The 17,554-nt window shown below is 39.0% G+C and overlaps 1 protein-coding gene across 7 annotated transcripts in view; it reads right to left on the reverse strand.

Annotated features, from left to right (window-relative positions):
- Positions 1-17,179, reverse strand: part of STXBP5 (syntaxin binding protein 5) — a 105,866-nt gene extending 88,687 nt beyond the window's left edge. For all 7 annotated transcript variants that reach the window (XM_042810609.1, XM_042810591.1, XM_042810567.1 and 4 more), the window contains exons 1-2: positions 17,011-17,179; positions 15,248-15,345 (exon numbers count right to left, since the gene is read on the reverse strand). In XM_042810609.1, the coding sequence (XP_042666543.1) occupies positions 15,248-15,345; positions 17,011-17,163 (251 nt within the window). In that variant the 5' untranslated portion in view covers positions 17,164-17,179. The remainder of the gene's footprint in view (positions 1-15,247; positions 15,346-17,010) is intronic.
- Between the last annotated feature and the right edge of the window lie 375 nt (positions 17,180-17,554).

Below are 17,554 nucleotides of genomic sequence, written 5' to 3' on the forward strand. Positions count from 1 at the left end.
TAACAGATATTTACATAATTTAGCTGTTACCTTAATGTAACTCTTTTTAATCAGGCTAATTTCTAAAGCAAGATTAAAAAAAAAAGGAGTATCTGTTACCTACCTGCAGGCTTTCATAACATGGTTAGAGTTGGATTATCCTTTACAAATGTAGTCATCCTCTATTTTCAAGACTGACCTTTTTATTACTTTCTTAGATATCAGCATAGTAGAGTGGCAACAATTTAAACAGAAACAGACAACCTCATGTATTTGATAATGTCATGTACATGTATGATTTTTAGCAGCTCTATGTGAATTGAAGAAAACTGTTTCAAGAAAAAGATTAGCCTTCCTGACAGTAAAGAATTCCACCACAACTACACTCGAGTCAGATAAGTACTAAGAAAAAAACTAATTGTTTTTCCTCTACAAAAAGAAACTTCCTTAGGCCAACTGCATGCAGATTGACGGACAAGCTCTGCAAGTCAGGAAGCGCTTTGCTTGCAGTCAAAATATTCCAACAACTTTTGCATCCAAGGACAAACAAAACCTGTTTGATATGTTAACACAACATGTCTGATTACTTTAGTTTTCCCATGAGTGCCCAAGGTCCCAGCTCTAGCTCCTGAGAATGGTTGTTTAATCAAGAATCACCAACAAGCTCCCACCCCTCCCACACACATTTTCAGGTTTGCATGACTAAACCTGGGAGAGCTTACAGAGAGTAAGTCGCTTACAAAATGACTGCTGGAAACAAGGCTGCCTAGACAGGAAAAAGGTTTTTTAATAGAGGCATACAATTGCTCAGGTTGGAAAAGACCTCATAGATCATCAAGTCCAACCGTGACCTAACCATACTACCCTAACCACATTTTTTTAAACCATTTTTTTTTAATTCAAACAGAGTATTTCCATTAACCAAAATATTCCTCTGCCATTCAAAATAGCACCTATTGAAGGAAGATTCTAATCTCAACAAATACAAGTGAAAAAAGACACTATTTAAAAACCCTTGGGTTGAGCTGACACATGCCTTGCAGTCAAACAGGAACAAAAACAACGTATCAAGTGGCAATTTTATAAAATGGCTACACAAAAAGGCAGCCAGGTAAGTAACACAAATAAGATATGCCCAATACTGAGTTGCTAAGATATTTTAGCTTCATATTTAACAAAGTTCTTATTAGGAACTGAAAAATAAAAAACTGTTTATAAAAAACTGAAAAATAAAACTATTTATAAAGACTCTCATTCAGAGTACATTTACACTGATAATCTTTACAGGTTCTCTAACAATACTGTAAAAAAAACAAAAACAAAAAAAAAAACAAAAAACAAAAAACCAACCACAAAACACTAACAAGAAATATCCCTGAGATTAATTTAATTAGGAGTAAACTCCAAAACTAAGTACATTTGTATCACCTATAACTGTAACCAAAATGTGCTAATTAAGTTTGACACCAAACATTATTTCATGAATCTTTTGCAAGAATCATCTCTGATTGAGATTCCTACATCAGGGAAGACTGGATACCTAAAAACATTAATCATTTTTCTGTAGATTAGAACAGCAAGTATTACTAAAGTCTTCATGCTATAATCGGATACAACTGCTATAATAAGGTAAGATAGTGTTTTAAGAATGATAGTTTAAAAAATTACTTTTTCCCCCTTCTAGACTTACTCAACACCATTGGTTTCTGACCTTGCTTAAAACTCATTCTAATTGCAATAACTTCAGCTACAGATAGAAAACTGAAGGCAGGAACATTATCAGATCGCAATGTGATTATCACACTCCAGTTTTCATGCCAGCTTCTTTGATATAAAAAAATCGCCAGTACACCACAACACCCTTGGTATTTTGTCACACTATACACCAGAAATTGTTTCATCAGCTTTTCAGGCATTAGACAAATTTTGCTTAAGCAGCAAGGGCTATTTCCTTGCTAAAGAATAAGAGAGGTTTACAGAATTTTAAACTGCGCTTATAAAAATTATTATTGTATGAAGTACTGAGTAGAAATAAAGTTAGCATAACCATACTGTTGAAAAAGATCCCAGCTAATGACTTCCTCTCTCTGACAGAAGTCAGAGTTAAGATCTCAGAACCACTGTATGAACTGAGACAAGAGGTGCACCCAGCACAGCTCCATCCCCTACGACATCAATCGTACTATTTAGGAGCACACAAGCCTGGTCACTTCTTGCAGTCTATTTGCTTTACATTCTCAACCAACCACTACTGCTGGATTAGGTATGTTACAGATAAATCCTTTTCTCGTCTCTATAGCATCTTTTTACATCAACTCTTGAGTTTGTCCACACCCCTCCTGCCTGCACTGATTCAACTTGTCTCCACCAACTCCCATACCAGTAAATCTCATCACGTGTCACATTCAGATTAAGAAGTGCTTTCTTCTGATCAGAGAGCTGGAGCACCTCCCTTGTGTAGAAAGGTTGAGGGAATTGGGATTGTTTAGGCTGGAGAAGAAAAGGCTCCGGGGTAGACCTCATTGTAGCCTTCCAGTACTTTAAGGGAGTGTATAAGCAGGAGGTGGAATGGCTGTTTACAAGGATGGATAGTGATAGGACATGGGGAAATGGTTCTAAACTGAGAGCATAGTTAGATATTAGGAGGAAGTTTTTCACTCCGAGGGTGGTGACGCACTGGAACAGGTTGCCCAAGGAGGTCGTGCATGCCCCATCCTTGGAGACATTCAAGGCCAGGCTGGATGTAGCTCTGAGCAGCTTGGTCTGGTGGTTGGCAACCTGCACATAGGGGGTTGAAACTACATGATCATTGTGGTCCTTTACAATCCAGCCTATTTTATGATTCCTGCACCTCTTTTGAATGTCTAATACTACGTCAAAGAATGCATCCTAGTTTTTGTATTTCATATGGAATACGTTGAATTACAGGTGACACACATTTTATTTACTTTCCTTATTTTACAGACCTTGATAATCTTTACTCCCTTCTTTCCTCTAGACCAAGCATTTTTTTATATATCTACTTGCAAGATGGTCACTCTACTCAGTCATTTCAGTTTTTCCTTCTCTAAATCCATGTCAGCTTTCTTAAAATGCAGAAATCAGAGAAACGCAGGATTCAAAATGTGGGTACACCACTGTTTTACACAACAACCAAATAATGCTTTGTCCTGTTCACCATATTCTTCTGCGTGTATTGGGCAGATTTGGTAACAACAAACCCAAAAAAAAGCCACCAAGTTTCAGCACTTTGTACAGGTAAAATACAATAACTTATCCATTGATTTGGAGCTTCGTACTACAACTTCTGTGAGTAGAACACAGTCAGCAAAGCCCTGTTAATGCAATCCTATTCTGCTTTAGCAGTTTAGTGTATTATGTGTTTCTAAACATATGGAATGTAATATGTTATATTTAAGTAAACAGTAGGTTGAATTCAGACAGGTGAATTACTATTGAATTATATTCAATACTTAAGATAAAACACTTAAGTAGTGTTCTTGGAATTGAAGTAGAGTCTCTCAAGTTTCTGCAGTCTCATTGGGAATTGATTGCTGTTGTGTTTTTTTTTTCCCTCTGGCCAATCTTGGAAACAGAGGAAGACTACACTTATAAAGGACAATGCAGCATTAACCAAGCTTTGAAAGCCTGTAGATAGGCAACAAACATGCCTTTACTTTTTTCTTGCTTTAGAAAATGGTCTGATTAAACAGGTAACACCTGAATTCTCTATTCTGTCTAGGTCAGGAAGATAAAGCCATCCTTGAGCACTTCAGGGGGAGAAAGCTGTCCATAACTTTAACAGGGTTGCAAGGACTTCTACAATTTCTGTAGTCTGAAATGAAATGCAGCAAGCACTTCTCTTGCAACCAGTGCCTGTTTGCCAAGAGGAAACTGTGCTGGACTTGGTAATTATCCTTGTTCTCCACCAACTCATGATGTTCTATAATTTTGTGAACTGTTTATAGTGATCACTCACATGCTTACTATGCCAAGGTAGATGACCTGACCCTCAGGTGCAATAGCAATAATGGCGTCGTTTTTAGCTGTCTTGGAATGGAGCAAACTCATTAAAATTACAATTTTAGTTAGTCTGACTATCGAATACTCATGCTTAAATTATACAACACCAGATTTCTGGCAACTTTGGAACTGTAATTGCAGATATTAAAATGAGCCAGCTTTAAATCAAAAGTTCACTCTAAACACAGGTCTGTTCCACAAAGCATGAGATCAAACAGATAACACGTTCTAACTTTTATTGGTGTTTTTTTTTGTTTGTTTGTCTTACTAACAACTAACCCTCAAATACACCAGCTATGCTGAGCCTATGTATTTACAGATGAGTATAGGTTAGGCTTTTTTTTTTTTTTTTTTTTTTTTTTAAATTAGTGCTGTAGAGCTGTATTTTCACCCTGAAGTAACAAAACCGTTTATGGCTGTTAGCACTAATACTATATTGTATGCATTACAAGTAACTTCACTGCATTCCATACACATCTTTGCCAAGTTTCATTCCATTTTCTTTATAGAAAACTACAGGAGGTAAAGAGCCTGCACAAATGTCACCAAAAATGGTCTGGAAATGACAGAATTCACTGTTATGCACAAGTCCATCACAAACTAGTAGAACAACTAGTAGAACAAGATTATACACTGAAATTCACTGGAACAGGCTGCCCGGGGAGGTTGTGGAGTCTCCTTCTCTGGAGATATTCAAGACCCGCCTGGACACCTACTTGTGTGACCTGGTGTAGGGAACCTGCTTTGGCAGGAGGGCTGGACTAGATGATCTCTGCAGAGAGTTTGCTCAACAAATGCCAGCATTCTCCACAATTTACCTCTACTGCTTAAGAGCAGGATTTATTTGATCTGGAATTTGTTGACGGAATGCTCATATGGAAAACAAAACAAATAGTTCCTGTAAGCTGCCATCATTCTAAAGTTAAAGTTTCTGTCCTTTGCTACTTAAGGAAGAAAGGTAAATAAGTTAACTCTTTCTGCCTCTTCCTCAAGCATCTTCTACAGCATGTATAAATTCCACTCTACATTACTTTCACCACCCACTCCTTTTATTTTTTCCTTACAATCCCTTCGACTACTCAAGTAATTCACAGTACTTTTATACTTCCACAGGCAATGCTTGAAAGAAAACAGGTAGAGAGTAGGTTCAAATTCAATTTCAAGACAGCCAGAAACATTGTAGAAAATTTAATAGTTTGAAACTTAAGTTGTTTGTTTTCTTTTTCCCAGTTTGTGTGGCTGCGGGTGTTCATGCTTTTTAACAGAAAGTAGAAAACAAGGTGTTTTGTTTTAAAAAGCAGTATTCTGAATGAATGTCATAGTATTTCAATATTTTACTTTAAAGAGGTAGGCTATTTAATCTCTTTTCTCGACCTTAACAACTCATTCGGATTTCTTCCAAAAAATGTTGCATTTCTCACCTAATTATTTTAACAACTGAGGGGGATATTCATCCTACCAGTAAGAAATCTCTATATATTAGTCACTTAAATGGAAATGTATTAATGTTGAGGTGTGAAGGGGTGGGGTGGGGAGAAGGGTGAGAGGGAAAAGCGGAGGAAAGAGTTGTGTTTTGCTGATTTTTGTGGTTTTCTTTTTTATCTGGCATTTAAAGGTGATTGTGAAGTGAATTTCACTGTACCAGACTACTACATCAGTTTTGTACACTTACAAAGGGAATGCTGCACAGATTATTATTATGTAGCTCACTGTATATTAATAAGCATCACTAAAGCTTTAATACCAACACTACAGAGTTCAGTCAAGAATGTTTTTCCAACTGTGAAGATGAACATCTGTTCTTTTTAACGAGGTAGTAAGACTGGATAGAGCATATGCTAAACAAATACAAGCAAGTTAATCCTGTCAATGTAACATTGTTATCACCAAAATTTAGCGTTCTATTCTTCTTCCCTAAAGAGCAAGTAGAAAAAAATCAAATTGCTTTTGTCCATCTGCTGCTGCTGACTGAGTTGGTGTTACTAGGCCAGAAAGAGACAGGATCAGCTGAATCGTCCTTTTAGGTGGCTGTTCTATTAAATATTTCATTTTAACATGAACCAAAGATTTAGTGTTAATCACAGACATACAGAGTACATGCCTGGAAGTAACCTCAAGAGGTTATGCAATGCACTTCTCTGCTGGAAACACATGAAACACATGAACTAAGACAGCAGTCCACCAGGCAGAGACCTGGCTTGCATTGTATACTTTAATCAGCTACCTGCTTTTCCAAAGATAAGGCAACTCCTGCGAATACTTCAAGAGAATACGGGAGCAGAACAAGACATTTCATTCTCAGAAAATCCATGAGAAAAGCCTCATGAAAGGGTGAGCTACAGCCTTCTTGATGGAGAACCTAAGAGCACCTCTCTCACCCCTCTCCGAGTGTGTTGCTCTCATGAATGGTGCCTAATTTGAATGAGACTTATTAAGAATTGTTCTGAAAGTGGAATAGCCACTGCAATTATTTTATCTCAATTATGAAAAGAAAATAAGCTTCAAGTTGCTCAGAAAAAAAGGACAGATTTTCTACTACCTTCTCAAGGCATTTGTGAAATAAAGATCCAATGACATCCAATGAGATTAACAGATGAAGAAAAGATACCAAGTAGTTATTCCTATCAAAAGAAACTTCTCTATAAAACAGAGATCAAGTAGAGGATTTTGCAAACAGCAACACTTCAGACAACACAGTATTTTGTCAAGTATTTCAAGCCTCACTTAAAACAAAAAATGCATTTCACACGTTTCAATTAGCTCAGTCAGCATAACCTAACAATCTTCAGAACATTTAATATTCTACTTTGTTCTCTGTGCTAACAGAGGACACATTTGAAGTTTCACCTACCTTCACTGCTCTTGACATTTAAGACAAAGCTTGAAGTGAACAAAAAAATCCTGAATTATGGGAGCACCAATGCAGGCCATAATTACTATGGACAAATAACTAGTGAAAACTGTATATAAGCAAAAAACTGCAACTAATAATGTTTAAGAATTGCTCTAAACCATCAGTTGATATAGCTATGCTAATAAAAGCACTAAACCTAGTATAATTTTTAAAAAAGGAGAAGCTTATGGATTCACAATAGATTAGGTATTTGCAGGAAATGATGAAGTCAGAATTACTATTATGCAAATCAAGGCTGTCACCAAGCTGTACAGAACTCAGACAGAAAAGCAAGCATACCTTACCAGGAGAGATTTGAACTGCAAGACTAAACAATTCTCATTTGTGGCAGAGAATCTTAAACAAGACATCAACGTCAGATCGGGCTAAACAATAGCCACAGAAAAGGTACTTTCGTGAAAGCACTGTAAAAATCAAGATGAATTAGGACGCAGCACAAATCTCTAGAAGAGAGAACTGCTACATACTCTCATACATACAATCATCCAAGGAACTATATCATTCTACCACAGTTCCCATTAGTGAAATATTTCAGTTCTACCTACTTACAAGAATCATTTTTCAATGCATCTAAATTCAGTGATGCAAATGTCACTGCCAGAAGTTTAAATTACGTCAGTAGAATTTTACTGTATTTGCACTGGAAGTCAAAACAAGTAGTAACTTAGTATTCTCTTGGATAAACTCACGAGCTGCATTATTATTGAGTGCACACGACAGAAGTGTCAACACTTCTAAGGTCATTAAAGTACTACCAGTTGAACACTAAAAGCATTCTGAATAGCATTCAGGTATCAACTATGATACAGCAATTCAAAGATAGGTTCAGTAAAATAACTTCTGAAGTTGACTGAATGTGTGCTGCCTGCAGGTAACACAAACAACGACTGCAGACGAGCGCTGGTACCATAAACTTATTTTTCAGGCCAGCAAACAGAAATACACTTTGTCAAAGAATTAGATCTCTGGAGAATTAGTCTTGTTTGCTTAACCAGATGCACTTTAAGAGCAGCATTTTTCAAAGAAATTAGAATGATCGATGCACTCCAAGATAGGCAACATCAAGAACAGCAAGTAGAAAAGAGGAGACTCAAGAGATTAAAGATACCAACTTAGAGCAACATGTATTTTCTCAGAACTGCTTAATATTCTTTTTTTTTTTTTTCTTTTTTTTTTTTTAAACTCCAAATGCTAAACCATTACCAGACTGCTAAAGTTAAGGACAAAGTTCCTACAACATAAGTTTTCCAGATTTCTTAAAGTTCATATAGAATGTAATAATTTAACAGTTTGATTCCATTTTGTTTTTCCTCCACTGAGATGCTACAGAGACAACCCTGCAAAAATAAACGTGCTGTGGGACCTCTGACAAGTAATGTGTTTCACAACTCCAGAAAACCAAGAAACAAAAAAACATTGTGTGATTCTGAGACTCGAGAGGAGCAAAAAGATACTAGAAAGTAATAACTGCGTGCACCTCTGATCATTCTAAAGACACTCTGTAAGAACGTTCAGCTTTGCTTCATGAAGCCTTTATAAGAATACAGAGCACGGGGCTTTTAGAAGAAATCTAACGCAGTTACATATTTCTGCTGAACAGGAAGTTTTGTTAGGAAAGGCTTACAATCTTAATTTATACTTTCAAGCTTTATCACATCTCAAATCATGAGCCACTTCTATTTTTCCAGCCACAACACTACTGTAATTGCTCATTTATTCTCCTGCAGCAATAATGCTACTTCAGTTCTAAAAGCCCTTCCACAGTGACTGAGAAACAACAAATCCAGTGAAATTACGAATTAAGAGTTCAATTCACTGGGTGCTGTACCAGAAGCCTGAAAGCCTAAGCTGGGTCCCAGCTGTCCAATTTCCTGTTACGTTTTACCCTAAAATTCTGCTTCAGTTCTATAAGGATAGCAAATATCATAACACAGAGTTGTATCACCTCAGTGATACGCCTATCAACAGTTTGGAGATCCAAGGAAACAAACTTCACAAATGCCATAGTAAAACCTGCAGCCTTGAAAACTTCACACACTTTCCAAGCACACTCCTCCCCAAGCACACTATGGCCCAGAAAGTTTCTAGCTGCGTTAGAAATCCACTTCGCCAGTAAAATAGCTACAACACAGGAAGAGAGATTTCATTCCAAGATTCATTTTCATAATTTACAGGACGAGATTCAATGAATTATGCTTCAGCTACTCAGGAACAATAAATGTTATTCCGATCTCTTGCTTTGTAGAAATGCAATACAAGTGATAATGCTTCAAACAGGAGACACATGCAATTTACTTGCTTTTATGAATTATCACCATGCAACTATTAATTTAAGAAGTACGCTATCCTGCATATTATGAAGAATTCAGTCAGCTTTATCTGTGTAGGATTAACTTGCCATAAATCCTTGCTTTTTTAAGAGTTGTGCATCACACTGTACCATCATTTTGGCCTCATTTCACTCCAAAACATTCAGAGGTCAGTTGATTTTCTTCCTTAAGAAGAGGGAGATTTTTCCCCACTGAAAGCAAGCTGTATGAGCACTAATGATAGTCACATGAAACAGGAGTTGAAAGAGGTGATAAGAAACATGGTGTATTTATAGAAGCGGAAATGTGATAAGATTAATGTATGCTACAACCAAAGTACATTTCGTTTTTAAACTACTCCTCTATATGAACTGGATGATGATGTAGTCAGTGAACGTTCTCTTATTAATAGTTAACCACAGAGTTGCACTGACATGACACTACTATAGGATTTTTAGAGGCTTTATTGACGCACCCTACTTTAAACAAGAAAATTTGTTCAAATTCCAGAAGACTACACACGTGAATTGAAACTTCATTCAGCATACAAATGTCAACAAACCAACACACACACAAAAGAATAGCACAGTTTGAGTTCAGTAGATTCACAAAATAGATAAAAATCAGAATAATTTAGGCTAGATTTCTCAAGTTCAGCTGCTCTAGTCTCCCACCTAAAGCACTGTCAACTGTACAACTTGATGCTTGGTCTGGAAAATTGAAAGCTTTGTTCTGAATAACGCAAACACAACTCCAGGCATTGCTCAGGTGTCCTGCACCCAGAAAGAGAAAAAGAGCAGGTCAAGAAGTACTTGAAAAAAAAAAAAAAACCAAAAGCCAACAGCCAAATAAAAACAATTTGATGTTTCAGTACGAAGATAAAGAAAACAGAAACCAATCAACTAGATTTCCTTCTGTACTTGAACAATTCAAAGGAAAAAGTATTTTTAATGGGTATAAAGTCACAAGTTTAAAATAGGATTTTCTTACAGCTTCAGAGATTTCACTGAATTGCTTGAATTTTATGGTATACATCTACAGCAAAACTATCCAGATGCTCTAACAAACATTTCATCAGAAACTGCATGGACTCACATATTCAGGCTTTGAGCTATTTTGATCAAAGAATAACAGTTGCAAGCTCTTCTCATAAAGGCCAGAGAATAGAAGTTACAGAAAGCAAGTTTTACATGCCTCATATGAAAATTTCAGCCATTTGTTTATATAACCATCTTCTTCTACTGCTGAAAAGAATGGGGGGAAATGAACAGATGCTGACATTCAGAACGACTGAAATTTTCAGATATTTACTGACAAAATAACAAACAACTCAATTTTTCTCCTTCCTGTGAACTGAGTTTGCAACGTGAAAAGAACACAAAAAAAACAAACAAGATTATAGCCCTTTCTGCTTGAAAGTAAAATGTCCTAGCCGTAGTTTAGTCAGTGTGAAAGGCACCTAACACTTACTCTACTAGTATTTTATTTTCAAGGCCTTCTAGTGGAAGTAGTCTTACTTTTAGAATTCTTTCCATCATGAGAGAAACTGAGAGGCAAGCTGCAAATGACTTTTTTTTTTTTAGATATTAAGTACCAATAAAAACACCACTTTCATGTTGGCAGGCAATCAAAACATGACTTACTTGATACACTGTCCTAGTTTTGCTGTCGAGAAATTGAAGCATAGAAAACTAAATATCTAGTTTAAGATGGAGTAGTTAAACAGCAGGTTTCCTTCAAATTATCTGCTTTAGCTATCATACTTCCTACCATAGTCATCTGAGCTTATCTGTCTGTTTTCAAGTCCAGAGCCCTGTAAAATTAGTGATGTAAAATTTGAGGACATAACATCCTGAAGACAGACAAATCCTGAAGAGCTTTTTTTTTCACCTTTCTCAAATTTGTTTACAGTTTAAATGCTAATGTGTTCAGTTCATGCTTGACTTCTAGAGGGACTCTTAAATGAAAGAGCAACAGTAACTGACAGCATAGAAGCAGACATCATTGTCCACTGACACTGAAAGCCATCAGGGTGCAATGCAGTGGAGTCAGCCCAATTGCACTGTGCTGTGCATTAGACCTAGAGCCTCATTAGGAGGCTTTGAGTATGTGCTGGGAAAAAAAGCACAGACAATTATTATGGATGAAACTTCTTAGATACTCTGGACTATGCGTCCTGCTTTCATGATTCAAATACATCCAGGAAAGAAACACAGATGAACATTTTGTAGCTCTCTATCTAACATATTTGGAACAAGAGACCAAAAGGTGACAGCAAAACCACACTAAAACCAGCTAGATGGTTTACATATGGAGAAGTCAATATCCACAGCGACAAGTGTTGCTATCAAAAACTTATGCTGACTATTGAAATTTGACATTGATAAACAGTGAGAAAGTTGTTCCTTGCGGGGAATGCAACCGAAAAAAGAAAAAGAAAAAAGCCTGAAACTGAAATGCCACAAAGATCAAGCCACCAGCCAAGACTCAAAACACTTCAACCATATGGAATGAGTGTCCTTCAGTCAACACAATGAGCTCAGAAGAACAAGTAGATCACAGTGAACAGATAATTGCGTTTGCAAGATAAGTAAATTTAAGTTTTTAATGCCACTCAAGAGTGCTTCTACTCTTGTTCTTATCTCATCATTCAATCTTCTCTGCAAAACAGAAAACAGAATTAAGCTCCTCAATTACTTTTGAGGGAACCTGATACCAGAGAGAATGCTCATACCAGCTGGGTATTCTATGTCAAGTGCAGTGGGTCCAATACCTGACAGCTCTTCAGGTTTGTATTCTACTAAGCTACACATTGACTTTTCTCAACATAAAAACCAACAAAACAGGATCTTCCTTTATAGCCAAAAATGGAATAAAAGGAAGAACAATCACACTAATCGCTCAAAATGTTCATTTCTATTAAAGATAATATTCAACTTACAGCAGCCTGCTTCAGAAACATTTGCTTTTAAGCCTCCTACCTAAGTTTGAATTAGAAATATTTCTGAGTAACCCTGGAAGTGAAATCAAGAGGGGCAGTGAGTACTCAGACTACCACCTTGATGACACACAAGCTCACAGTACCTAAAAGTAGTGTCATCCTGGTGCTTTTAGGGACTTCTTAAGACTGCTGCTTATGGGCATGCAGTGGCAGAGTTCTGTCTTCAGTACATTAACTCCACGATGCTCTCCTCTGAATTTAACTGATAAAGATCAGGGACAAAATGTTAATGAAGTGGTAATTGCCCTTCCAGTCTGATTGGTTAATTCTGCACTTTAGTATTTCCACTTGCACAACTGGATTCAGAGAGCTTAATACTACACTGATGTCATTTTGTCCTCGTTTGCCTCTGTTTGATAAATATACAAAAACAGCGTATGTCTATCAACAGATTTTCATTCTTTAGAAAAAGTTTTAGTTCTGATGTTACGGTCACTGTACCAATAGTAGAGATAACAGTATTAGTGAAAGAAAAATTTTTATGGACAAATACTTCCAGAGTCCTCATAATTAAGAATGAGATGGGAGAACAATTAAGAAAATTCATGCTTACATGAATCTTTTTCAAACAACACTGGTTTTTGAAGTTAAAATAACTGAATTGAAAATTGCTCAAATGCAGAGAACAAGTTCTATGAAGAGGTTAGGTCATTAAATGCTCAGGACTGTAGTACTGATTTCTTTACATATTAATGAAATCTGAAACAGGTTAGTGCATTACTTTATTTAAGAACATTTTATACTTAATATCCTCTCAAAAAAAAAAAAAAAAAAAAGGAACTTGTAACTGTTCCTCCAAAATTGATCATACCACCTATTTGCAATAGAAAGGACCTGAAAGCCTGATGTGTCTACACTTGATGATGCAAGGAAAACATTAATACCCAACTCCCATCTGCTGGTAGGCAACGAATGAAGCATTATCCTTCCTTTACTCCTATATACTCATAACAGAAGAAAATGAAAACTGACTTTCCTTCCACTTTTAGGAGTTAGTTCCCAATGAATATCTCCTTAGTGACTCACACTCTTTCTACTGCACATCTCATTTCATAAGATACTCTTCTACAGCTCTAAAAAGTGGCTCCCACTGTAATTAATCCTTGCATAAAAGATGTTGTCAGTAAAAACCTTGGTAAGCTACCCTATAGGTCAACAAGAACTCTGTCGTTCTTTTTATCCATCAGCACTAGGGTGAAAAACAGCTTCTGAAAGTTTCACTCCTTCCCAAAGGCTGTTCTTTCTAGGTTTCGCTAGGCAGAAACTGAGAGGCTGGTTTAACATTTCAAGTTTACCTGAATCCATCCCTCTGCCCCACACCTCTCCCTCCTCCCAAAGAGTAAGCAACCACAGAAGATACAACACAGCACTGATGGCTTACTATGCTAACCCATCAGGCTAAACAATAGGCTTTAAAACATTTCTTCCAAATCTAAAAGTCAGTACTGAGGACACTCATCTTCAACAAGGAACTCAAATATTGCAACCTGTGTGAAACTTCTTCCCTTCAGAAATAAATCTTCTGTTACTAATTATGCTGCTTCCTCTCACAGTAAATCTGTTGCTTCCCTCACGATCCTGCTGGACTTATCTTTATTATTTGAGAAACAATTCACACTCAGAGAAATCACAGGTGTAGTCACAGCAAAGTGCCAGTAAACAGGTTTTTAATCAAGCCATCATCAGCCAACCTGCAATGTTGTATCACCCCAGACTACCTGCAAGCAAGCCCTAAATCCTTGCATTTTGTTCTCTCCCACCAACCCCAGTCCTTCCTTTAAGTTTCTTCTCATTCTCTCATCCATTCTACCAATACGAGAATATCAAACAACTGTAACACCACATACCCTCCCTTTTCCATTTAAATGGAATGCCTCACCTTTTAAAGAACTAAAATATATTAACTGTAGTTTCAAATAGGGCACTGAGAACATTGCAGGGTCACTGCAGTTTTATGTTGAGACCTTGAGAGTTCATAACATTACAGCATCATACAAGATACTTCAGTTCAGCCTCTGATTTAATGCTGAAGTTTTACCTTTTCAACTTGTAAAAGATAACCCTTTTAATACAATCAATCTTGGACAGGATGGTGATGTTACAGAAGGAAACAAACAAAACAATATCTACTTGCAGAGAAATATAAGTACAAGGCATAAGAGAATTATGAGATGTACCTGCAGTTTAAAGAGGATTAACTCAATTTTTCTAGCAAAATGGCCTAAGCCTTTTCCAAAAATGTCAGAGTTCATGCAGCTTCAGGACAGCAGAGATTTCAACTCATTCTACTCTGCTAAGAAGTAAAGTTTAGGCAGTAGCAGTGTAGATTAATGACTCTACAAGGCACCTTCTTTTAAAATGAAGTTGAAACACATGTTATTAGGTTGCTTGGATAGTACCATATGGATATGGTACCGTATGGGTACAAACACGTGGCACTTTTTAGCGTACAGAAAGTAGTGGGGTTACTGTTGGTTTATTCCATAAACTCAGTCTGCTCACCTCAGTTGCTTGCAAACCATCACTGAGATATCATCTCTTCACCCCCTAGCATCCCACTTGAAGCCAATGTTTGCAACACAGAAGTGGTAATAAGTAACCACAGTATTGTGACACTTCTCTCAAGAGTAAAGCCTACAAAAAACCACAACAAAAAAAAGGAACACGGAATTTTAGAATTCCACTGGATAAAGCAATACAGTGAAAAAGATCTCAGACCAAGCCTCTCTTTAGGTGCATAGTCAGCTGCCATGAATTGTCAGTGCATTGGTAGCCCTCTACAAAATGCATATATTAGCTTGAGATGATGGGAACTAAGCAGCCATACCTCTCATAACATGAACACAACTTGAACTGATATGGAATAAGCAGAAGAATCAAGCCACCTGTCAACAGCACACGGGCCTTCTTGCCTTCCTGCATACCTGGTTCCCACAACATGTTGGAGCAACTCCAGCAGCTGAATGAAGGCATCTCTTGTGTGAGGTACACTGATTTCCTTTTCAGAATAGGAAAGGATACAGTCTTAATGCTCCAGTCTGGGTCCCAATGGCCAGTATTTTCTGAACAGGATCAAATGCCAGGGCTGAAGGTTGATAGGGGAAACCATGGCGTACAGTCTAACAAGTCAGTGCACCGTAGCAATGATGGAACGAGCAGCAGACCAAAAATAAACAGAATCAATATCATATGTTAGGGAATGAAATTCAGTGTCAATGACAATTAAGGAACCATAGCGTTTTATTAACAGACTAACTGCTGTCTTGTAAGAAAGAACTATAAAAAATATACATATATATTTTTACGTCAACACAGTCACTCACTTGCTAAAACTTAATGTTAATTTTGCATTATCACTGTACAAAGACTGTATCAGCAAGGCATTTTATTTTTTCATTTACTTTCTTTTCTGATTATTCCTATTTTCAGCCCTAACAAAGGCAGTAAACAATTAAAGCCTGAGTTGTTCCTAGGAAGTTTGGAAACAAAGCCAGATCTGCCATCAGAACTGCTACAAATTACCACCCTCGCTTTTCAGAGAATTGCCTCAATCTCACTCCAACAGGCCCCATATGACAGTGCAACCTCTCAACACCTTCCCCAAAAAACCCAGCAACCCAGCCTCCACACGTTTCTCAACCTCTGCTTCCATCCTAAATTAATGAATCCAAATATCTCCTGAAATCAGACAAAAACAAAATCCCCACCCTTCAAAACAAAGCAAGAACCTTTAACCAAGGAATTAAAATCAATAAATAAATAAAAATGAAGCTCTTCACACATTTAGGTTTCTGATTGGCCAAGACTAATTTGGTAATTGACCAAGCAATAACTCCACTGCAGTTCTCTTGCTGCAATCAATCAGAATCAAGAATAGGAACACCACCTATTCTTCCTTCCTTCTCAGGTGTACAGTGAGAGCCACACAAACAGCAGCTTTTCCATTTCAAAACCTTCACTGAAAGCAGGGTTATTAAGGACCTCATCAATGCATAGCAAACTTCTGCTATGTTTCTCTTCTTCAGCCAAGTTGCAGATATAGCCCACAACTCTTAGTATTTCACACAGTGAATAAAGCCTGCGTGGTAATAGCTCTGCTCTCTTCCACATCCTTCAAGACCAACTTGTAAAAGTGGCAGCAGCGCCTGCAATACCACAGAAAGCAAGGAGGAGAAACCGCAAACAAGCTCAGCCATATCACACTTGGCCACGGGTGCACTGTGAAGATAAAAAACGGGTATTGATATTCAAATCAGTTCTTATTCCTCTAGGTACAGCTGCTGGATTAATTCGCTGCATCATTTTCCAAAGCGTGCAGCCACCAACTGCAGTTCTTGTATCGCACACAAGCAAATAAGGGGAGGAAAAAAAAAAAAAAAAGAGGAACTTTTCTTCCGTCTCAGGAGAACACTTGCAACAGCAGCATCGGCCGCTCGGCAACACGCTGCAGCGAAACGGCCACGAGCGTCCACAGTCTTTTCCAGGCGCGAAGGAACGGCACGAAAGCGTTTCCAAACAGCACAGAGCTGCACAGCCCACGGGCCCCTTGGCAGCGCCTTACCACGGGGCGCACTCAGCCGGGCAGCGCTCCTACCCGCAGCCATCCCGCGGTAACACCGAGACCACATGCATCACGCAGCCCAAAAGGCGACGGCCCCTGGAGCTCTCAGGGAGCGATGGCTGCGGGAAGTCGCCCCGCGCACACGCACCCGCCTTCTCTTTCCTCCCTCCCTCCCTCCCGACACGAGCCGGCAGACCGGGGCCCGCAGAGCCGCGCCGTTCACCTTGCAGAGCTGGAAGTGCTCGGACTGGAGCGTCTCCTGGATGTCGCTCTCCCTGTTCCCCGCCTGCTGCTGCTGCGAGGCGGACGACGCCGAGGCGGCGGAGGAGACCGCCGTCAACCCGTCCAGCACCTTCCTGATGTTAAATTTCCTCATGGTTCTCGGCGGCGGCGCTGCCCGCTCCGCTGGCCTCGCCGCTCCCGGCGCCGCCGCCCGCCCCGCAGGCGGCAGACGAGCCCCCGGCGGGAGGGAGGCGGTGCGGGGGCGGCCGCGCTGCTGCTCTCCCGCCCGCGGGGAGGGCGACGGGCCCAGACGCTAGTCCGGCAGCGCGGGGCCGCTCCGCATCGGGGAACGGAGGCTGGAGCCAAGCAGATACGAGCCCGTCAGCCCACCGCGCCGCCCGCCCGCGCCCCCCCCCCGCCTTGCCTCACATGGTGGCGGCCGCGGCCGCCGCTATCACCCGTCCCTGCGTGTGTGCGTGTGTGTGCGCGCGCTGTCCGTGCGGTGCGTGTGCCGCTTCCCTCCCGCCGCAGTCTCGTTCCCCTCC

The sequence above is a fragment of the Centrocercus urophasianus genome, unplaced genomic scaffold (assembly GCF_019232065.1).
Source record: "Centrocercus urophasianus isolate 14NV4802_14NV808 unplaced genomic scaffold, USGS_Curo_1.0 seq_10, whole genome shotgun sequence".
In the NCBI taxonomy this organism is placed as follows: Eukaryota; Metazoa; Chordata; class Aves; order Galliformes; family Phasianidae; genus Centrocercus; species Centrocercus urophasianus.